This window comes from Cherax quadricarinatus, chromosome 12 (genome assembly GCF_038502225.1).
Source record: "Cherax quadricarinatus isolate ZL_2023a chromosome 12, ASM3850222v1, whole genome shotgun sequence".
NCBI lineage: Eukaryota > Metazoa > Arthropoda > Malacostraca > Decapoda > Parastacidae > Cherax > Cherax quadricarinatus.
The window spans coordinates 41,216,095-41,241,415 of record NC_091303.1 but is presented as its reverse complement, the minus strand read 5'-3'; the positions used below and the strand labels follow the sequence as shown (position 1 = coordinate 41,241,415).

The 25,321-nt window shown below is 41.9% G+C and overlaps 1 protein-coding gene across 4 annotated transcripts in view; it reads left to right on the top strand.

The window, feature by feature from the left end:
* Window positions 1-25,321, top strand: part of LOC128686543 (phosphatidylinositol phosphatase PTPRQ) — a 205,554-nt gene that overhangs the window by 152,154 nt on the left and 28,079 nt on the right. For 2 of the 4 annotated variants that reach the window (XM_070084320.1, XM_070084318.1), the window contains one exon: window positions 5,347-5,404. In XM_070084320.1, coding sequence (XP_069940421.1) covers window positions 5,347-5,381 — 35 coding nt within the window. In that variant the 3' untranslated portion in view covers window positions 5,382-5,404. The remainder of the gene's footprint in view (window positions 1-5,346; window positions 5,405-25,321) is intronic. The other 2 variants (XM_070084319.1, XM_070084317.1) reach the window with 1 other exon arrangement.

Genomic DNA, 25,321 nt, shown 5'->3' with positions numbered 1-25,321 from the left:
CATATTATATCAAGGTGGCCCTGACTGGTTCATACCAACATATTATATCAAGGTGGCCCTGACCGGTTGATACCAACATATTATATCAAGGTGGCCCAGACTGGTTGATACCAACATATTATATCAAGGTGGCCCTGACTGCTTGAGACCAACATATTATATAAAGGTGGCCCGGACCGGTTGATACCAACATATTATATCAAGGTGGCCCTGACCGGTTGATACCAACATAATATATCAAGGTGGCCCTGACCGGTTGATACCAACATATTATATCAAGGTGGCCCTGACTGGTTGATACCAACATATTATATCAAGGTGGCCCTGACTGGTTGATACCAACATATTATATCAAGGTGGCCCTGACTGGTTGATACCAACATATTATATAAAGGTGGCCCTGACTGGTTGATACCAACATATTATATCAAGGTGGCCCTGATTGTTTGATACCAACATATTATATCAAGGTGGCCCTGATTGGTTGATACCAACATATTATATCAAGGTGGCCCTGATTGGTTGATACCAACATATTATATAAAGGTGGCCCTGATTGGTTGATACCAACATATTATATCAAGGTGGCCCTGACTGGTTGATACCAACATGTTATATCAAGGTGGCCCTGATTGGTTGATACCAACATATTATATCAAGGTGGCCCTGACTGGTTGATACCAGCATATTATATCAAGGTGGCCCTAACTGGTTGATACCAACATACTACGCCAAGGTGGCCCTGACTGGTTGATACCAACATACTATGCCAAGGTGGCCCTGACTGGTTGATACCAACATAATACATCAAAATGGCCCTGACTGGTTGCAACCAACCTAATATATCAAGGTGGCCCTGAATGGTTGCTACCAGCATATTATATCAAGGTGGCCCTGACTGGTTGATACCAACATTCTATGTCAAGGTGGCCCTGACTGGTTGATACCAACATAATATATCAAGGTGGCCCTGACTGGTTGATTCCAGCATATTATGCCAACGTGGCCCCGACTGGTTGATACCAACATATTATATCAAGGTGGCCCTGACTGGTTGATACCAGCATATTATATCAAGGTGGCCCTGACTGGTTGATACCAACATATTATATCAAGGTGGCCCTGACTGGTTGCTACCAACATAATATATCAAGGTGGCCCTGACTGGTTGATACCAACATATTATATCAAGGTGGCCCTGACTGGTTGATACCAACATATTATATCAAGGTGCCCCTGACTGGTTGCTACCAACATATCAACGTGGCCCTGACTAGTTGATACCAACATATTATATCAAGGTGGCCCTGACTGGTTGCTACCAACATATCAAGGCCGCCCTGACTGGTTGATACCAACATATATCAAGGTGACCCTGACTGGTTGATACCAACATATTATATCAAGGTACCCCTGACTGGTTGCTACCAGCATATTATATCAAGGTGGCCCTGACTGGTTGATACCAACATATTATATCAAGGTGACCCTGACTTCTTGATACCAACATATTATATCAAGGTGGCCCTGACTGGTTGATACCAACGTATTATATCAAGGTGGCCCTGACTGGTTGACACCAACATAATATATCAATGTGGTCCTGACTGGTTGACACCGACATATTATATCAAGGTGGCCCTGACTGGTTGATACAAACATATTATATCAAGGTGGCCCTGACTGGTTGAGACCAACATAATATATCAAGTTGGCCCTGACTGTTTGAGACCAACATAATATATCAAGGTGGCCCTGACTGGTTGACACCAACATAATATATCAAGGTGGCCCTGACTTTTGAGACCAACATAGTATATCAAGGTGGCCCTGACTGGTTGACACCAACATATTATATCAAGGTGGCCCTGACTGGTTGATACAAACATATTATATCAAGGTGGCCCTGACTGGTTGAGACCAACATAATATATCAAGGTGGCCCTGACTGGTTGATACCAACATAATATATCAAGGTGGCCCTGACTGGTTGACACCAACATAATATATCAAGGTGGCCCTGACTGGTTGACACCAACATAATATATCAAGGTGGCCCTGACTGGTTGACACCAACATATTATATCAAGGTGGCCCTGATTGGTTGATACCAACATATTATATCAAGGTGGCCCTGATTGGTTGATACCAACATATTATATCAAGGTGGCCCTGATTGGCTGATACAAACATATTATATCAAGGTGGCCCTGATTGGTTGATACCAACATATTATATCAAGGTGGCCCTGACTGGTTGATACCAACATGTTATATCAAGGTGGCCCTGATTGGTTGATACCAACATATTATATCAAGGTGGCCCTGACTGGTTGATACCAGCATATTATATCAAGGTGGCCCTAACTGGTTGATACCAACATACTATGCCAAGGTGGCCCTGACTGGTTGATACCAACATACTATGCCAAGGTGGCCCTGACTGGTTGATACCAACATAATACATCAAAATGGCCCTGACTGGTTGCAACCAACCTAATATATCAATGTGGCCCTGAATGGTTGCTACCAGCATATTATATCAAGGTGGCCCTGACTGGTTGATACCAACATACTATGTCAAGGTGGCCCTGACTGGTTGATACCAACATAATATATCAAGGTGGCCCTGACTGGTTGATTCCAGCATATTATGCCAAGGTGGCCCCGACTGGTTGATACCAACATATTATATCAAGGTGGCCCTGACTGGTTGATACCAGCATATTATATCAAGGTGGCCCTGACTGGTTGATACCAACATATTATATCAAGGTGGCCCTGACTGGTTGCTACCAACATAATATATCAAGGTGGCCCTGACTGGTTGATACCAACATATTATATCAAGGTGGCCCTGACTGGTTGATACCAACATATTATATCAAGGTGCCCCTGACTGGTTGCTACCAACATATCAACGTTGCCCTGACTAGTTGATACCAACATATTATATCAAGGTGGCCCTGACTGGTTGCTACCAACATATCAAGGCCGCCCTGACTGGTTGATACCAACATATATCAAGGTGACCCTGACTGGTTGATACCAACATATTATATCAAGGTACCCCTGACTGGTTGCTACCAGCATATTATATCAAGGTGGCCCTGACTGGTTGATACCAACATATTATATCAAGGTGACCCTGACTTCTTGATACCAACATATTATATCAAGGTGGCCCTGACTGGTTGATACCAACGTATTATATCAAGGTGGCCCTGACTGGTTGACACCAACATAATATATCAATGTGGTCCTGACAGGTTGACACCGACATATTACATCAAGGTGGCCCTGACTGGTTGATACAAACATATTATATCAAGGTGGCCCTGACTGGTTGAGACCAACATAATATATCAAGGTGGCCCTGACTGTTTGAGACCAACATAATATATCAAGGTGGCCCTGACTGGTTGACACCAACATAATATATCAAGGTGGCCCTGACTTTTGAGACCAACATAGTATATCAAGGTGGCCCTGACTGGTTGACACCAACATATTATATCAAGGTGGCCCTGACTGGTTGATACAAACATATTATATCAAGGTGGCCCTGACTGGTTGAGACCAACATAATATATCAAGGTGGCCCTGACTGGTTGAGACCAACATAATATATCAAGGTGGCCCTGACTGGTTGAAACCAACAGAATATATCAAGGTGGCCCTGACTGGTTGACACCAACATAATATATCAAGGTGGCCCTGACTGGTTGACACCAACATAATATGTCAAGGTGGCCCTGACTGGTTGACACCTACATAATATATCAAGGTGGCCCTGACTGGTTGACACCAACATAATATATCAAGGTGGCCCTGACTTTTGAGACCAACATAATATATCAAGGTGGCCCTGACTGGTTGATACCAACATATTATATCAAGGTGACCCTGACTTCTTGATACCAACATATTATATCAAGGTGGCCCTGACTGGTTGATACCAACGTATTATATCAAGGTGGCCCTGACTGGTTGACACCAACATAATATATCAATGTGGTCCTGACAGGTTGACACCGACATATTACATCAAGGTGGCCCTGACTGGTTGATACAAACATATTATATCAAGGTGGCCCTGACTGGTTGAGACCAACATAATATATCAAGGTGGCCCTGACTGTTTGAGACCAACATAATATATCAAGGTGGCCCTGACTGGTTGACACCAACATAATATATCAAGGTGGCCCTGACTTTTGAGACCAACATAGTATATCAAGGTGGCCCTGACTGGTTGACACCAACATATTATATCAAGGTGGCCCTGACTGGTTGATACAAACATATTATATCAAGGTGGCCCTGACTGGTTGAGACCAACATAATATATCAAGGTGGCCCTGACTGGTTGAGACCAACATAATATATCAAGGTGGCCCTGACTGGTTGAAACCAACAGAATATATCAAGGTGGCCCTGACTGGTTGACACCAACATAATATATCAAGGTGGCCCTGACTGGTTGACACCAACATAATATGTCAAGGTGGCCCTGACTGGTTGACACCTACATAATATATCAAGGTGGCCCTGACTGGTTGACACCAACATAATATATCAAGGTGGCCCTGACTTTTGAGACCAACATAATATATCAAGGTGGCCCTGACTGGTTGACACCAACATATTATATCAAGGTGGCCCTGACTGGTTGATACAAACATATTATATCAAGGTGGCCCTGACTGGTTGAAACCAACATAATATATCAAGGTGGCCCTGACTGGTTGAGACCAACATAATATATCAAGGTGGCCCTGACTGGTTGAGACCAACATAATATATCAAGGAAGCCCTGACTGGTTGACACCAACATAATATATCAAGGTGGCCCTGACTGGTTGACACCAACATAATATATCAAGGTGGCCCTGACTGGTTGATACCAACATAATATATCAAGGCGGCCCTGACTGGTTGACACCAACACAATATATCAAGGTGGCCCTGACTGGTTGACACCAACATAATATATCAAGGTGGCCCTGACTGGTTGACACCAACACAATATATCAAGGTGGCCCTGACTGGTTGACACCAACATAATATATCAAGGTGGCCCTGACTGGTTGACACCAACATAATATATCAAGGTGGCCCTGACTGGTTGACACCAACATAATATATCAAGGTGGCCCTGACTGGTTGACACCAACATGTTCACATCAAACTGGTCAGGGAAAATTACATTATGATCATTATTTGTTTCATACTTTCTTACTTTCGTAAATACCTGTTATTAATTTCCATTATTTTTCTTTACAAATGTAGTGATTATTTAAAATGTTAACTTTTATTTAATGTACATTTTATCTTTCTACTTCAGAGACGTACAATAACATGAATATTCAAGACGAATAAGACAGCAACATAATGATGGTAATGTATGAAGAACTATATGTGTTGTGTTGCATTTATCCTGACCTATCAACACTGTGAACTGCATGTGTTGTGTTGCATTTATCCTGACCTGTCAACACTGTGAACTGCATGTGTTGTGTTGCATTTATCCTGACCTGTCAACACTGTGAACTGCATGTGTTGTGTTGCATTTATCCTGACCTGTCAACACTGTGAACTGTATGTGTTGTGTTGCATTTATCCTGACCTATCAACACTGTGAACTATATGTGTTGTGTTGCATTTATCCTGACCTGTCAACACTGTGAACTGCATGTGTTGTGTTGCATTTATCCTGACCTGTCAACACTGTGAACTATATGTGTTGTGTTGCATTTATCCTGACCTGTCAACACTGTGAACTGTATGTGTTGTGTTGAATTTATCCTGACCTGTCAACACTGTGAACTGTATGTGTTGTGTTGCATTTATCCTGACCTGTCAACACTGTGAACTGTATGTGTTGTGTTGCATTTATCCTGACCTGTCAACACTGTGAACTGTATTTTTTGTTGCATTTATCCTCACCTGTCAACACTGTGAACTGTATTTTTTGTTGCATTTATCCTGACCTGTCAACACTGTGAATTGTATTTTTTTTGCATTTATCCTGGCCTGTCAACACTGTGAATTGTATGTGTTGTGTTGCATTTATCCTGACCTGTCAACACCGTGAACTGTATGTGTTGTGTTGCATTTATCCTGACCTGTCAACACTGTGAACTGTATGTGTTGTGTTGCATTTATCCTGACCTGTCAACACTGTGAACTGTATGTGTTGTGTTGCATTTATCCTGACCTGCCAACACTGTGAACTATATGTGTTGTGTTGCATTTATCCTGACCTGTCAACACTGTGAACTGTATGTGTTGTGTTGCATTTACCCTGACCTGTCAACACTGTGAACTGTATGTGTTGTGTTGCATTTATCCTGACCTGTCAACACTGTGAACTGTATTTTTTGTTGCATTTATCCTGACCTGTCAACACTGTGAATTATATGTGTTGTGTTGCATTTATCCTGACCTGTCAACACTGTGAACTGTATTTTTTATTGCATTTATCCTGGCCTGTCAACACTGTGAACTGTATTTTTTGTTGCATTTATCCTGGCCTGTCAACACCGTGAACTGTATGTGTTGTGTTGCATTTATCCTGACCTGTCAACACGGTGAACTGTATGTGTTGTGTTGCATTTATCCTGACTTGTCAACACTGTGAATTATATGTGTTGTGTTGCATTTATCCTGGCCTGTCAACACTGTGAACTGTATATTTTGTTGCATTTATCCTGGCCTGTCAACACTGTGAATTGTATGTGTTGTGTTGCATTTATCCTGACCTGTCAACACCGTAAACTGTATGTGTTGTGTTGCATTTATCCTGACCTGTCAACACCGTGAACTGTATGTGTTGTGTTGCATTTATCCTGACCTATTAACACTGTGAACTGCATGTGTTGTGTTGCATTTATCCTGACCTGTCAACACTGTGAACTGTATGTGTTATGTTGCATTTATCCTGACCTGTCAACACTGTGAACTGCATGTGTTGTGTTGCATTTATCCTGACCTGTCAACACTGTGAACTGCATGTGTTGTGTTGCATTTATCCTGACCTGTCAACACTGTGAACTGCATGTGTTGTGTTGCATTTATCCTGACCTGTCAACACTGTGAACTGTATTTTTGTTGCATTTATCCTGACCTGTCAACACTGTGAACTGCATGTGTTGTGTTGCATTTATCCTGACCTATCCACACTGTGAACTGCATGTGTTGTGTTGCATTTATCCTGACCTGTCAACACTGTGAACTGTATGTGTTGTGTTGCATTTATCCTGACCTGTCAACACTGTGAACTGTATTTTTTGTTGCATTTATCCTGACCTGTCAACACTGTGAATTGTATTTTTTTTGCATTTATCCTGGCCTGTCAACACTGTGAATTGTATGTGTTGTGTTGCATTTATCCTGACCTGTCAACACTGTGAACTGCATATGTTGTGTTGCATTTATCCTGACCTGTCAACACTGTGAACTGCATATGTTGTGTTGCATTTATCCTGACCTGTCAACACTGTGAACTGCATGTGTTGTGTTGCATTTATCCTGACCTGTCAACACTGTGAACTGTATGTGTTGTGTTGCATTTATCCTGACCTGTCAACACCGTAAACTGTATGTGTTGTGTTGCATTTATCCTGACCTGTCAACACTGTGAACTGTATGTGTTGTGTTGCATTTATCCTGACCTGTCAACACTGTGAACTGTATTTTTTGTTGCATTTATCCTGACCTGTCAACACTGTGAACTGTATTTTTTGTTGCATTTATCCTGACCTGTCAACACTGTGAATTGTATTTTTTTTGCATTTATCCTGGCCTGTCAACACTGTGAATTGTATGTGTTGTGTTGCATTTATCCTGACCTGTCAACACCGTGAACTGTATGTGTTGTGTTGCATTTATCCTGACCTGTCAACACTGTGAACTGTATGTGTTGTGTTGCATTTATCCTGACCTGCCAACACTGTGAACTATATGTGTTGTGTTGCATTTATCCTGACCTGTCAACACTGTGAACTGTATGTGTTGTGTTGCATTTACCCTGACCTGTCAACACTGTGAACTGTATGTGTTGTGTTGCATTTATCCTGACCTGTCAACACTGTGAACTGTATTTTTTGTTGCATTTATCCTGACCTGTCAACACTGTGAATTATATGTGTTGTGTTGCATTTATCCTGACCTGTCAACACTGTGAACTGTATTTTTTATTGCATTTATCCTGGCCTGTCAACACTGTGAACTGTATTTTTTGTTGCATTTATCCTGGCCTGTCAACACCGTAAACTGTATGTGTTGTGTTGCATTTATCCTGACCTGTCAACACCGTGAACTGTATGTGTTGTGTTGCATTTATCCTGACCTGTCAACACTGTGAATTATATGTGTTGTGTTGCATTTATCCTGGCCTGTCAACACTGTGAACTGTATATTTTGTTGCATTTATCCTGGCCTGTCAACACTGTGAATTGTATGTGTTGTGTTGCATTTATCCTGACCTGTCAACACCGTAAACTGTATGTGTTGTGTTGCATTTATCCTGACCTGTCAACACCGTGAACTGTATGTGTTGTGTTGCATTTATCCTGACCTATTAACACTGTGAACTGCATGTGTTGTGTTGCATTTATCCTGACCTGTCAACACTGTGAACTGTATGTGTTATGTTGCATTTATCCTGACCTGTCAACACTGTGAACTGCATGTGTTGTGTTGCATTTATCCTGACCTGTCAACACTGTGAACTGCATGTTTTGTGTTGCATTTATCCTGACCTGTCAACACTGTGAACTGCATGTGTTGTGTTGCATTTATCCTGACCTGTCAACACTGTGAACTGTATTTTTGTTGCATTTATCCTGACCTGTCAACACTGTGAACTGCATGTGTTGTGTTGCATTTATCCTGACCTATCAACACTGTGAACTGCATGTGTTGTGTTGCATTTATCCTGACCTGTCAACACTGTGAACTGTATGTGTTGTGTTGCATTTATCCTGACCTGTCAACACTGTGAACTGTATTTTTTGTTGCATTTATCCTGACCTGTCTACACTGTGAATTGTATTTTTTGTGCATTTATCCTGGCCTGTCAACACTGTGAATTGTATGTGTTGTGTTGCATTTATCCTGACCTGTCAACACTGTGAACTGCATATGTTGTGTTGCATTTATCCTGACCTGTCAACACTGTGAACTGCATATGTTGTGTTGCATTTATCCTGACCTGTCAACACTGTGAACTGCATGTGTTGTGTTGCATTTATCCTGACCTGTCAACACTGTGAACTGTATGTGTTGTGTTGCATTTATCCTGACCTGTCAACACCGTAAACTGTATGTGTTGTGTTGCATTTATCCTGACCTGTCAACACTGTGAACTGCATATGTTGTGTTGCATTTATCCTGACCTGTCAACACCGTAAACTGTATGTGTTGTGTTGCATTTATCCTGACCTGTCAACACCGTGAACTGTATGTGTTGTGTTGCATTTATCCTGACCTGTCAACACTGTGAACTGTATGTGTTATGTTGCATTTATCCTGACCTGTCAACACTGCGAACTGCATGTGTTGTGTTGCATTTATCCTGACCTGTCAACACTGTGAACTGTATGTGTTGTGTTGCATTTATCCTGACCTATCAACACTGTGAACTGTATGTGTTGTGTTGCATTTATCCTGACCTATCAACACTGTGAACTGTATTTTTGTTGCATTTATCCTGACCTGTCAACACTGTGATCTGCAAGTGTTGTGTTGCATTTATCCTGACCTATCAACACTGTGAACTGTATGTGTTGTGTTGCATTTATCCTGACCTATCAACACTGTGAACTGCATGTGTGTGTTGCATTTATCCTGACCTGTCAACACTGTGAACTGCATGTGTTGTGTTGCATTTATCCTGACCTGTCAACACTGTGAACTGCATGTGTTGTGTTCCATTTATCCTGACCTGTCAACACTGTGAACTGCATGTGTTGTGTAGCATTTATCCTGACCTGTCAACACTGTGAACTGTATGTGTTGTGTTGCATTTATCCTGACCTGTCAACACTGTGAACTGTATGTGTTGTGTTGCATTTATCCTGACCTGTCAACACTGTGAACTGCATGTGTTGTGTTGCATTTATCCTGACCTGTCAACACTGTGAACTGCATGTGTTGTGTTGCATTTATCCTGACCTGTCAACACTGTGAACTGTATGTGTTGTGTTGCATTTATCCTAACCTGTCAACACTGTGAACTGTATGTGTTGTGTTGCATTTATCCTGACCTGTCAACACCGTGAACTGCATGTGTTGTGTTGCATTTATCCTGATCTGTCAACACTGTGAACTGTATGTGTTGTGTTGAATTTATCCTGACCTGTCAACACTGTGAACTGTATGTGTTGTGTTGCATTTTTCCTAACTTGTCAACACTGTGAACTGTATGTGTTGCGTTGCATTTATCCTGACCTGTCAACACTGTGCCACAGTTTACTGATCTTGTTAATGTTTACTGCAGTTTTGGAACAATACTTTAGCAGTAGTAAATTCATGAAGACTTCCTTGCTTCCTACACTGGATGAAGTCACATTGTTTAGTTAACTATCGCCACCAGTAAAAGAGAGTTAACTGCTATACAAGATTATAATAAAACAATGGATAACTATGCGAACATGAAGACTCAAACATTTTTCATATTTTTTTTATTTTACTTTTGAAATATTAAATAAATAAATATGCTGGTCAAGACTGCTCGCTATCAACATGCAAGATGGCCAAGGTTGATCACTACCAACATGCAGATCATGATGGCCAAGGTTGATCACTACCAACATGCAGATCATGATGGCCAAGGTTGATCACTACCAACATGCAGATCATGATGGCCAAGGTTGATCACTACCAACATGCAGATCATGATGGCCAAGGTTGATCACTACCAACATGCAGATCATGATGGCCAAGGTTGATCACTACCAACATGCAGATCATGATGGCCAAGGTTGATCACTACCAACATACAGATCATGATGGCCAAGGTTGATCACTACCAACATGCAGATCATGATGGCCAAGGTTGATCACTACCAACATGCAGATCATGATGGCCAAGGTTGATCACTACCAACATGCAGATCATGATGGCCAAGGTTGATCACTACCAACATGCAGATCATGATGGCCAAGGTTGATCACTACCAACATGCAGATCATGATGGCCAAGGTTGATCACTACCAACATACAGATCATGATGGCCAAGGTTGATCACTACCAACATGCAGATCATGATGGCCAAGGTTGATCACTACCAACATGCAGATCATGATGGCCAAGGTTGATCACTACCAACATGCAGATCATGATGGCCAAGGTTGATCACTACCAACATGCAGATCATGATGGCCAAGGTTGATCACTACCAACATGCAGATCATGATGGCCAAGGTTGATCACTACCAACATACAGATCATGATGGCCAAGGTTGATCACTACCAACATGCAGATCATGATGGCCAAGGTTGATCACTACCAACATGCAGATCATGATGGCCAAGGTTGATCACTACCAACATGCAGATCATGATGGCCAAGGTTGATCACTACCAACATACAGATCATGATGGCCAAGGTTGATCACTACCAACATACAGATCATGATGGCCAAGGTTGATCACTACCAACATACAGATCATGATGGCCAAGGTTGATCACTACCAACATACAGATCATGATGGCCAACGTTGATCACTACCAACATACAGATCATAATGGCCAAGGTTGATCATTACCAACATACAGATCATGATGGCCAAGGTTGATCACTACCAACATACAGATCGTGATGGCCAAGGTTGATCACTACCAACATGCAGATCATGATGGCCAAGGTTGATCACTACCAACATGCCGAACAAGATGGCAAAGGTTGATCACTACCAACATGCAGATCATGATGGCCAAGGTTGATCACTACCAACATACAGATCATGATGGCGAAGGTTGATCACTACCAACATGCAGATTATGATGGCCAAGGTTGATCACTACCAACATACAGATCATGATGGCCAAGGTTGATCACTACCAACATACAGATCATGATAACCAAGGTTGATCACTACCAACATGCCGAACAAGATGGCCAAGGTTGATCACTACCAACATGCAGATCATGATGGCCAAGGTTGATCACTACCAACATACAGATCATGATGGCCAAGGTTGATCACTACCAACATGCCGAACAAGATGGCAAAGGTTGATCACTACCAACATGCAGATCATGATGGCCAAGGTTGATCACTACCAACATACAGATCATGATGGCCAAGGTTGATCACTACCAACATGCCGAACAAGATGGCCAAGGTTGATCACTACCAACATGCAGATCATGATGGCCAAGGTTGATCACTACCAACATACACATCATGATGGCCAAGGTTGATCACTACCAACATACAGATCATGATGGCCAAGGTTGATCACTACCAACATGCAGATCATGATGACCAAGGTTGATCACTACCAACATACAGATCATGATGGCCAAGGTTGATCACTACCAACATACAGATCATGATGGCCATGGTTGATCACTACCAACATGCAGATCATGATGGCCAAGGTTGATCACTACCAACATGCAGATCATGATGGCCAAGGTTGATCACTACCAACATGCAGAACAAGATGGCCAAGGTTGATCACTACCAACATGCAGATCATGATGGCCAAGGTTGATCACTACCAACATACAGATCATGATGGCCAAGGTTGATCACTACCAACATGCCGAACAAGATGGCAAAGGTTGATCACTACCAACATGCAGATCATGATGGCCAAGGTTGATCACTACCAACATACAGATCATGATGGCCAAGGTTGATCACTACCAACATGCCGAACAAGATGGCCAAGGTTGATCACTACCAACATGCAGATCATGATGGCCAAGGTTGATCACTACCAACATACAGATCATGATGGCCAAGGTTGATCACTACCAACATACAGATCATGATGACCAAGGTTGATCACTGCCAACATACAGATCATGATGGCCAAGGTTGATCACTACCAACATACAGATCATGATGGCCAAGGTTGATCACTACCAACATGCAGATCATGATGGCCAAGGTTGATCACTACCAACATACAGATCATGATGGCCAAGGTTGATCACTACCAACATACAGATCATGATGGCCAAGGTTGATCACTACCAACATACAGATCATGATGGCCAACGTTGATCACTACCAACATACAGATCATGATGGCCAAGGTTGATCATTACCAACATACAGATCATGATGGCCAAGGTTGATGACTACCAACATGCAGAACAAGATGGCCAAGGTTGATCACTACCAACATACAGATCATGATGGCCAAGGTTGATCACTATCAACACACAGATCATGACGGCCAAGGTTGATCACTACCAACATGCAGAACAAGATGGCCAAGGTTGATCACTACCAGCATGCAGAACAAGATGGCCAAGGTTGATCACTACCAACATGCAGAACAAGATGGCCAAGGTTGATCACTAGCAATATCCAGAGGTCAGTGGTCACAGTACGCTGAGGTCAGTGGTCAGTACGCTGAGGTCAGTGGTCACGTGTGGTAACAGTGTGGGCTGTTACCAAGCACCATGGCTTGTTGAAGTGCTTTTGAAACTCAGGTTCAAGTGTTGAAGAAGGAGATTCTACTTCTTCTGGAGGAAAATAGGAAGCTGAAGCTTCGCATAGATGAGTTTGGGAGCGAGTGTGAGAAGGATTTAGCTGGTAAGGAAGGAATGGTCACCAGCAGTGATAGTGGCAGCCGCTTTAAGTGGCAAGTGGTTCACAGTTCAGGAAGAAGGAAGAAGAGTTAATAGAGAAAATGTGAAGGCATGAAATCGATTCTCTGTTCTCCAAGACTAGTATACTTCAGTGGTTAGTGAGGTTGAAGGTACCACTGATTCCCCTGCTAATCAAGGTAAGAATATTTTAATAGTAGGCGATTCTCAGGTAAGACATATGGACCGTGCATTTTGTAACAGAGACAGAAAGGTCAGACAGAGCGTGTGTCTTCCTGGAGCTGGTGTTGGCGACATAGTCAGCAGGTTGGATAATATTTTGACAGGTAATGGGAACAAGCCCATTATCTGTCTTAGTGCTGGGGGTAATGACATTGGGAAGGGCAGGAGAGAGGAGCTGCTGGATAAGTACAGGTCAGCCATAGAAGTAGTTAGGTCTAAGGGAAGGATCCCAGTCACATGTAGCATCTTGCCTAGAAAGGGAGTGGGCAGTGAATGGATGTCTAGGGCAATTGGTATAAATTGCTGGCTAGACAGGTACTGCAAGGAACTTGCAATCCCATTCATTGATAACTGGGACCTATTCTTTGGCAAACGTGATATGTATGCAAGGGATGGGGTTCATCTCTCTGGGGATGGAGTGGTTGCAGTAGCCAATTCAACTGAGAGGGTAATTGATGACTTGTCTAGGAATTTAAACTGATAGATTATAGAGGTATGGGTGTATGTGGGAAACAATTAGGGTTAAAAACAGCAGTTATTACCGGGATACCTCAGGGATATGTTTAAAAGACAATATTCAAAATGAAGTTGCTAGTAATGGCAAATCAATTGATCAACAAACAAAGAGAGATAGTAGAGGGCAACGAGTGACCAGCTCCCTTAAGGTTTACTATACAAATAGTAGGAGTCTAAGAAATAAGATAGATGAGCTAAAATTACTTGTAAGTGTAGGTAATATAGATATTATTGGTATAACAGAGACCTGGTTCAACCTGAAAGATAGAGGAATGCCTTCTGAATGCAACATACAGGGTTATAAACTATTCCACACTGATAGGGTCAACAGGAAGGGTGGTGAAAGTTAAGACACATGTGCAACATCTGGATATCTTTATTGTAGACGTTTCGCCATCCAGTGGCTTTATCAATACAGATTCTAGGACATAATTAGAAGACAGTAGAACTATATACAGAAGATGAAGTAATCAGTCCCTCAGCCTTGGACTGACACTAACTCCAAGGCTGAGGGACTGATTACCTCATCTTCTGTATATAGTTCTACTGTCTTCTAATTATGTCCTAGAATCTGTATTGAAAAAGCCACTGGATGGCGAAACGTCTACAATATAGATATCCAGATGTTGCACTTGTGTCTAAACTTTCACAGGAATGGTGGTGGTGTGGCGATGTATTTCAGAGAAAATTTAAATTGTTGTCTTAGACATGATATAAAATTAGAAACATCGAACACAGAATCTGTTTGGCTACAGTTTCTCGAGGGACATGACAAATTAATTTTGGGTGTGATTTAAAGGCTCCCAAACCTTGATAGAGAGTGCAGTAAGCTGTTATGGGACGAAATTCATAAGGCATCTAGATATGAAAATGTTGTGATAATGGGAGATTTTAACTTTAGACAAATTGATTGGAACAATATGAGAGGAAATCTTGAGTCTAGTGACTTTCTTGATACTGTTCAGGATTGCTTTTTAGAACAGGTTATGACAGAACCAACTAGCGGAAACAATCTGCTTGACTTGGTTCTTGCCAAAAAAGATTCACTAATTAATAATCTTGAGGTTAATGGTGAGCTTGAGGAAAGTGATCACAAATCACTTAGTTTCAGTATATCATGGAATTACCCAGATAACTGCAATCAAATCTCTGTACCAGATTTTCGTTTGGCCGACTTCATGGGACTGAAAAATTACTTGGGTGGGCTAAATTGGGATGTCCTGACTATGGGTCAGGTAGGTGATCTTGGTTACCAATATGACGTTTTTCAGAGCATAGTACTAGCTGCCCAGACAACTCTTGTTCCAAGTAGGGAAATTAGATCTAACAAAAATGATCCCAAATGGATGAACAATAGATTAAAACATTTCATTGGTCAAAAGTGAGGCATATGTAGGCGTATCAAAAGAGGGGATGGGCAGTTAAGAAATCAATATATTCAATTAAAGAGAGAAATAAAAAAAGGAATGAGAAAAGCAAAAAGAGATTATGAAGCTAAGGTCGCAAGGGATTCAAAGCCTAACCCAAAGTGTTCTTTCAGGTATACAGAAGTAAGATTAGGGACAAGACTGGGCCACTTAAGAGTAACTCTGGTCAGATCACTGACAGTGATAAGAATGTGTGTGAAATTCTAAATACCTACTTCCTCTTAGTTTTCACCCAGGAAAATACTAGCGATATTCCTGAAATAATAGATTATGTAGAACAGGATGATAATAAACTAAGTATGATTGCGGTAACTAGTGACATGGTCCTCAGACAAATAGAGAAACTAAACCCTAACAAATCCCCAGGTCCTGATGAACTGTTTGCAAGGGTGTTAAAGGAATGTAAAGAGGAACTTAGCATACCTTTTGCTAATCTTTTTAACATGTCACTACAAACTGGCATAGTGCCTGATAAGTGGAAAATGGCAAATGTAATACCTATTTACAAGGCAGGTGACAAGTCCTTGGCTTCGAACTATAGACCAATAAGCCTTACCTCCATAGTGGGAAAATTTATGGAATCAATAATTGCAGAAGCAATTCGTAGCCATCTTGACAGGCACAGATTGATTAATGAATCTCAACACGGTTTTACAAAGGGGCGTTCCTGTCTTATGAATTTACTAAATTTTTTCACTAAAGTGTTTGAGGAGGTAGATCATGATAATGAATATGATATTGTGAATATGGACTTCAGTAAGGCTTTCGATAGAGTTCCACACCAGAGGCTATTGAGGAAACTTAGGGCACACGGAATAGGAGGAGAAATTTTTTCCTGGGTACAGGCATGGCTGACAAATAGACAGCAGAGAGTTTGCATAAATGGTGAGAAATTAGAATGGGGGCACGTCACAAGCGGCGTTCCTCAGGGGTCAGTGTTGGGCCCGTTGTTGTTCACAATTTACATAAACGACATAGATGACGGAATAAATAGCGACATAAGCAAATTTGCTGATGACACCAAAATAGGCCGTCCAATTCACTCTAATAAGGACACTAGAACACTCTAGGATGATTTGAATAGACTGACGCAATGGTCGGAGAAGTGGCAGATGTAGTTTAATATTGACAAATGCAAAGTTCTAAATGTTGGACAGTTAAATAACCATGCCTGTGAAGGCTTACTCAGCCCTGTAACAACTTCAGTCAGTATTACCAAGGCTGGCTCCTCCTCAGGAAAATTAATGAATAGAAAAAGAAATAATAACAGACAATGATAAACACTTTATTATTTAGAAACGGAAAATGTAAAACAATAAAACATGAATGGGTATCCTAATTGAAAGAAAAATGAAAAATGAAATGAAAAAAATTACATTTGAACTCAACGCTAATATAGGTACATCGTGGTAATGGGGTGTCAGGTGTTGGTGACACTGAGTATTGTTGAAATCATAGCCGTTGCTGATGTGGGGGGGGGGGGGGGTAGCAGGTGTTGGTGACCACCACTGGCTCGTTCTTCACCAAGTATTGCCGTGTGTAATTACTTCAGATGACAGGAAAACAGGTTCGTTACCACTGCTATGATGAGGGGTTAGGTCCTGTGTTGGCTTACATAGCACGTAAGTAGACTAAACATGGGACGTCTCAGGACGTTAGTCCGTCTCCTTCTATTCTTCTATAACTGCTGAAAGTTTTGGCCAGGCTGTAAGGTGGCATACCTGAAATCTTTCCTGTAAGAATTAGTGGTTTTTTGATATGCTTTAAGGATTGCCTTCTTCAGCAGGTTATAACTGCATTTGATATCCTGCAACAAAGTTGCATAGATATTCAAGGCTGTACCAGAAAATAATATTCCTAACCTGGTAGCCCAGGTGTCAGCAGGCCATTCACAGAGGGTAGCAGTATTTTCGAACCTGATAATATATGTAGTTATGTCGTCACCCTCTGTGAAGGGAGGTAAATTAGGTGTTGGAATATGTGCACTAGCTGCATGATGTTCAATTACTCCTTCCTCTAATTGTTGTTGTGTAAGAGTTAACTTTTTATTCTCTAATTCAAGGCGAGCTTTTTCGAGCTCGCGATCCTTTTCTCTCTCTATTAACTCAAGTTCTCTAGCTTTTTTCTCACGTTCTCTAGCTTTTTCCTCACGTTCTCTAGCTCTTTCCTCAACTTCTCTATCCTTTGCTCTTTCCTCAAGTTCTCTTAAGTTAACTTGTTCCTCACATACTTTAGCTTGTTCCTCATGTACTCTAGCTCTCTCCTCACGATCAAGTCTATCACGCTCCTTTTTGTCTTCTCTCTCTCTTTCTAACTGTCTATCTTGGTTTTCTCTTTCAATTCGATCTCTCTCCTTTTTATCCTCTCTTTCTCTTTCTAACTTTCTTTCTTGATTCTCTCTCTCTATTCTTTCTCTCTCCTTATTCTCTTCTCTTCCGATTCTCTCTCTCTCTCTTTCAAGTCTTTCCTGGATCTTAGCACTAATGAAAGATTCTAAATTTTTCCCTGTTATTCCTAACTTACTTCCAGCATTCATCCAAAACTGGTATTCCTCCATACTTGCAAGAATAACTTAAACTATCAGGGGAAATAAAATGGGTATTAAAGAAAACAGAGGGTTCAATTCCTGCTCCGCTCAAACTGCAAATAAACTAGAGGGATCGATCCCTGCTTCAATTAAACAATATGTATTAAAACGGAGGGTTCTATGCCGGCTCCGAGCAAACAGTAAGTAGAATGGGGTCACTTGACCATCCAATCTTCTCACCAACAAATCAAGAGTGTCCTACGACAGTTCCCTTGATATAATAAAGAGCTCAATGAAACAAATTGTCACTGGAAAATCTCGGGTCCCTAGAGTCTAATCCTCCAAAGTGTTTCAAGCTCGAAAAGGTGGCAGAATTAAATAATATATCCTGCCTGACTTGACTTACAATAAATTGAGACTATAACAATCACCAAATCTTTTAAATACCTGTACCGTAGTCCTACCATAGAGAATGATTACTCATGGCTGGTGGTAACCGTCTGTGGTATGCGGCATTGAAGTTCCAATGGTAGATTCGAGATGGAATTGAATCTTGATTCAGTAGAGTTGATCCTGGCAAGGTCGCCACTTGTGAAGGCTTACTCAGCCTTGTAACAACTTCAATCAGTATTACCAAGGCTGGCTCCTCCTCAGGAAAATTAATGAATAGAAAAAGAAATAATAACAGACAATGATAAACACTTTATTATTTAGAAATGTAAAATGTAAAACAATAAAACGTGAATGAGTATCCTAATTGAAAGAAAAATGAAAAATGAAATGAAAAAAATTACATTTGAACTCAGTGCTAATATAGGTATATCGTGGTAATGGGGTGTCAGGTGTTGGTGACACTGAGTGTTGTTGAAATCATAGCCGTTGCTGATGTGGGGGGGGGGGGGGTAGCAGGTGTTGGTGACCACCACTGGCTCGTTCTTCACCAAGTATAGCCGTGTGTAATTACTTCAGATGACAGGAAAACAGGTTCGTTACCACTGCTATGATGAGGGGTTAGGTCCTGTGTTGGCTTACATAGCACGTAAGTAGACTAAACACGGGACGTCTCAGGACGTTAGTCCGTCTCCTTCTATTCTTCTCGTTGGTTGGCAGGTGACCCTCTCTGTCATTCCAAGAGTAGTGTTGGGAGCTGTGAGTCGAGTGATTTACTGTTTGACTGGATCCCCACACGTCACCTTTCGGGGGGGGGGAAGAGGGAGGGGAAGGGATAGCGGGAGCTACACTGACCCTACCTTAACAAGCAGCCGGCAATCAAACTGTCACTTTCGGGGAAGGGGAAAAAAGGGGGGGGGAATAGCGGGAGCTGAACTTACCCTACCTCAACAAGTAGCCGGCAATGAAACTATTGTTACTATACGCTCCCTCGTTACTCCTATCTATTGAACTTTTCCTTCACAATGCCACATATAAACTAAATAATGTAGATCTTAATACTACCGATTGTGAAGAGGATTTAGGAGTTCTGGTTAGCAGTAACCTAAAACCAAAACAACAGTGCATTAGTGTTTGCAATAAAGCTAACAGAATTCTTGGCTTCATATCTAGAAGTATAAATAACAGAAGTCCTCAGGTTGTTTTTCAACTCTATATATCCTTGGTTAGGCCTCATTTAGACTATGCTTCTCAGTTCTGGTCACCGTATTACAGAATGGATATAAATGCTCTGGAAAAATACAAAGGAGGATGACAAAGATGATCCCATGTATCAGAAATCTTCCCTATGAGGACAGATTGAGGGCCCTGAATCTGCACTCTCTCGAAAGGCGTAGAATTAGGGGGTATATGATCGAGGTGTATAAATGGAAAACAGGAATAAATAAAGGGGATGTAAATAGCTCTCTGAAAATTTCTAGCCATGACAGGACTCGCAGCAATGGTTTCAAGTTGGAAAAATTCAGATTTTGGTTTGGTAATAGAGTTGTGGATGAGTGGAACAAACTCCCGAGTACTGTCATTGAGACTAAAACGTTGTGTAGTTTTAAAAATAGGTTAGATAAATACATGAGTGGGTGTGGGTGGGTGTGAGTTGACCTGACTAGCTTGTGCTGCTGGGTCTGGCGCAGTGCTCCATCCTTGAGTTGAGATGACCAGCCTGGGTGGGTCATTAGGATAATCCGGGGAGTGGGTCATTGGTTTAATCCGTGGGATAAACATGGACCTGCTCCGCTTGGGTCAGTAGGCCTGTTGCAGTGTTCCTTCTTTCTTATGTTCTTAAGGTTGGTCACTACCAGCATACAGATCATGATGGCCAAGGTTGATCACTAACTCCATACAGATCATGATGGCCAAGGTTGATCACTACCAACATTCAGATCATGATTGCCAAGATTGATCACTACCAACTTTCAGAACATGATGGCCAAGGTTGATCACTACCAACATATAGATCATGATGGCCAAGGTAGATCACTACCAACATACAGATCATGATGGCCAAGGTTGATCACTACCAACATACAGATCATGATGGCCAAGGTTGATCATTACCAACATACAGATCACGATGACCAAGGATGATCACTATCAACATACAGATCATGATGTCCAAGGTTGATCACTATCAACATACAGATCATGATGGCCAAGGTTGATCACTACCAACATGCAGAACAAGATGGCCAAGGTTGATCTCTACCAACATACAGATCGTGATGGCCAAGGTTGATCACTACCAACATCCCCCTTTATGTATGCTGGGAGGCAGTTGAACAGTCTCGGGCCCCTGACACTTATTGTATTGTCTCTTAACGTGCTAGTGACACCCCTGCTTTTCATTGGGGGATGTTGCATCGTCTGCCAAGTCTTTTGCTTTTGTTGTGAGTGATTTTCGTGTGCAAGTTCGGTACTAGCCCCTCTAGGATTTTCCAGGTGTATATAATCATGTATCTCTCCCGCCTGCGTTCCAGGGAGTACAGGTTCAGGAACTTTAAGAGCTCCCAGTAATTGAGGTGTTTTATCTCCGTTATGCGCGCTGTGAAGGTTCTCTGTACATTTTCTAGGTCAGCAATTTCACCTGCCTTGAAAGGTGCTGTTAGTGTGCAGCAATATTCCAGCCTAGATAGAACAAGTGACCTGAAGAGTGTCATCATGGGCTTGGCATCCCTAGTTTTGAAGGTTCTCATTATCCATCCTGTCATTTTTCTAGCAGATGCAATTGATACAATGTTATGGTCCTTGAAGGTGAGATCCTCCGACATGATCACTTCCAGGTCTTTGTCGTTTGTGTTTCGCTCTATTTTGTGGCCGGAATTTGTTTTGTACTGGAGTTTACCTGGAGTTTACCTGTAGTTTACCTGGAGAGAGTTCCGGGGGTCAACGCCCCCGCGGCCCGGTCTGTGACCAGGCCTCCTGATGAAGTTTTGATTTCCTCGTGTCTACCATATCGGAGTAATTGAAACATTTCATCGTTGAACTTCATATAGTTTTCTGCAGCCCATTGAAAGATTTGGTTGATGTCCGCCTGGAGCCTTGCAGTCTCTGCAATGGAAGACACTGTCATGCAGATTCGGGTGTCATCTGCAAAGGAAGACACGGTGCTGTGGCTTACATCCTAGTCTGTCAGATATGAGGATGAGAAACAAGATGGGAGCGAGTACTGTGCCTTGAGGAACAGAGCTTTTCACCGTAGCCGCCTCAGACTTTACTCTGTTGACTACTACTCTTTGTGTTCTGTTTGTGAGGAAATTATAGATCCATCTACCAACTTTTCCTGTTATTCCTTTAGCACGCATTTTGTGCGCTATTATGCGATGTTCACACTTGTCAAAGGCTTTTGCAAAGTCTGTATATATTACATCTGCATTCTTTTTGTCTTCTAGTGCATCTAGGACCTTGTCGTAGTGATCCAATAGTTGAGACAGACAGGAGCGTCCTGCTCTAAACCCATGTTGCCTTGGGTTGTGTAATTGATGGGTTTCTAGATGGGTGGCGATCTTACTTCTTAGGACCCTTTCAAAGATTTTTATAATATGAGATGTTAGTGCTATCGGTCTGTAGTTCTTTGCTATTGCTTTACTGTCCCCTTTGTGGAGTGGGGCTATGTCTGTTGTTTTTAGTAGCTGTGGGACGGCCCCCGTGTCCATGCTCCCTCTCCATAGGATGGTAAAGGCTCGTGATAGGGGCTTCATGCAGTTCTTGATGAACACGGAGTTCCATGAGTCTGGCCCTGGGGCAGAGTGCATGGGCATGTCATCTATCGCCTGTTCGAAGTCATTTGGCGTCAGGATAACATCAGATAGGCTTGTGTTAACCAAATTCTGTGGCTCTCTCATAAAAAATTCATTTTGATTTTCGACTCTCAGTCTGGTTAGCGGCTTGCTAAAAACTGAGTCATACTGGGACTTGAGTAGCTCACTCATTTCCTTGCTGTCATCTGTGTAGGACCCATCTTGTTTAAGTAGAGGCCCAATACTGGACGTTGTTCTCGACTTTGATTTGGCATAGGAAAAGAAATACTTTGGGTTTCTTTCGATTTCATTTATGGCTTTTAGTTCTTCCCGAGATTCCTGACTCCTATAAGATTCCTTTAGTTTAAGTACGATGTTTGCTATTTCTCTGATCAGTGACTCCCTATGCATTTCAGATATATTGGCCTCTTTTAGCCGCTCTGTTATTCTTTTTCGTCGCCTGTAAAGGGAGTGCCTGTCTCTTTCTATTTTACATCTACTCCTCGTTGTTAGGTAAGACACATATGCAACAGTTAGGTATCTTTATTATGAAACGTTTCGCCTACACAGTAGGCTTCTTCAGTCGAGTACAACTTTTCTGTACTCGACTGAAGAAGCCTACTGTGTAGGCGAAACGTTTCGAAATAAAGATACCTAACTGTTGCATATGTGTCTTACCTCACAGCATGTATAGTGTTCAGAAAACTGTCATATTGATAGCTTTCTTCGTTACCCCAGTCAACAGATGATAAGTGTTCTCTATGCTCATCGGAATCTGCTAATCGAAAATCTGGGACTGTACTGAGTTATCCCTACTATCATACTTCCATTCAATGCTAAATGAAATTGATTTGTGATCGCTAGCACCCAGTTCCTCTGAAACTTCTAAATTATTAACAAGGGATTCATTGTTTGCCAGAACTAAGTCAAGCAGGTTATTACCCCTTGTAGGTTCAGTCACAAACTACTTCAAAAAACAATCCTGAACTACTTCTAAGAAGTCGTATGATTCTAAATTCCCAGTCAAGAAATTCCAATCAATATGACTAAAGTTGAAAGTTAAGACACATGTGAAACATCTGGATATCTTTATTGTAGACGTTTCGCCATCCAGTGGCTTTATCAATACAGATTCTAGGACATAATAGGAAGACAGTAGAACTATATACAAAAGATGAGGTAATCAGTCCCTCGGCCTTGGAGTTAGTGTTCACAGCATCGTGGTGGTGGAGAATCTGGAGCAAAGGCAAGAAGACTGGCGGTTATATAGGCGTCAGTGGATAGGGACGGGCAGCAGACGAGGGCATAGTCACTGGTAGGCGGGATTCCCCAGTGGAAGTAGGTCCTTCCCAAAGCGATGGGTTAGTTGCAGCAGCCGTGAAGAAGGTCTTGTAGATGTCCTCTGAACCAAGATTCCATGATGTTGCAGTGTCTGACAAGTTATGCATGAAAGGTATAAAATACCGACAATATGAAAGTTAAGACACATGTGCAACATCTGGATATCTTTACTGTAGACGTTTCGCCACCCAGTGGCTTTATCAATTCAGATTCTAGGACATAATAGGAAGACAGTTGCACATGTGTCTTAACTTTCATATTATCGGTATTTTATACCTTTCTTGCACATGACTAAAGTTAAGTCTCCTAGAATTACTACATTATCGTCCCTTGTGGCCCTAACAATTTCCTCCCATAGTAGTCTCCCTTGGTCCCTATCTAAATTTGGGGGACGGTATATCACACCTAAAATTAATTTTTCATGCCCCTCTGAAAATTCTATCCAAACAGACTCTGTATGTGTTACTTCAGACTTAATACCCGTTTTTATGCAACAGTTCAAGCGATCTCGGACATACAATGCCACCCCACCCCCCTTCCCGACACTTCTATCTACTTGGAATACTTTAAAACCCTGAATGTGACATTCTGCAGGCATGTCCCGACTTTTTGAATTAAACCACGTCTCAGTAATGGCAAATACATCAATGTTACCTGCACTAGCAACTAGTCTCAACTCGTCCATCTTATTCCTAGCACTGCGACTATTTGTGTAATAAATATTTAAAGACCCTCCTCTCTTTTTACCCTTCCTGCTCCATTCTGTTATTCCACTAAACCTATTACTGTCCTTGTCAATTAGTGCCACTGGCTTTCCAATATCCACCTCATTTTGCCTATTATTAGTTCTCCTAGTACTAATATTACTACCCTGCGACTTCACAGTTTTCCTGCCAAAACCCATACCACTAGCTATTCCTAGTTTAAAGACCTAACAGCTCCCTCCACTGCGTTGGCCAGTGCTCCCACCCCACACCTAGATAAGTGAACCCCATCCCTGGCATACATGTCATTTCTGCCATAGAAGAGGTCCCAGTTGTCAATGAATTTTACCGCATTTTCCTTACAGTATTTGTCCAGCCAGCAATTGACACCAATTGCTCTGGACAACCATTCATTTCCAACTCCTCTCCTTGGCAAAATGCCACATATGACAGGTTTCCCACCCTTCCTCCTAATTATCTCTATTGCTGACCTATACCTGCTAATCAGGTCCTCACTCCTACGTCTGCCAACATCGTTGCCTCCAGCATTGAGACGGATAATAGGATTGCTCCCATTACCTCTCATGATGTCATCCAGACG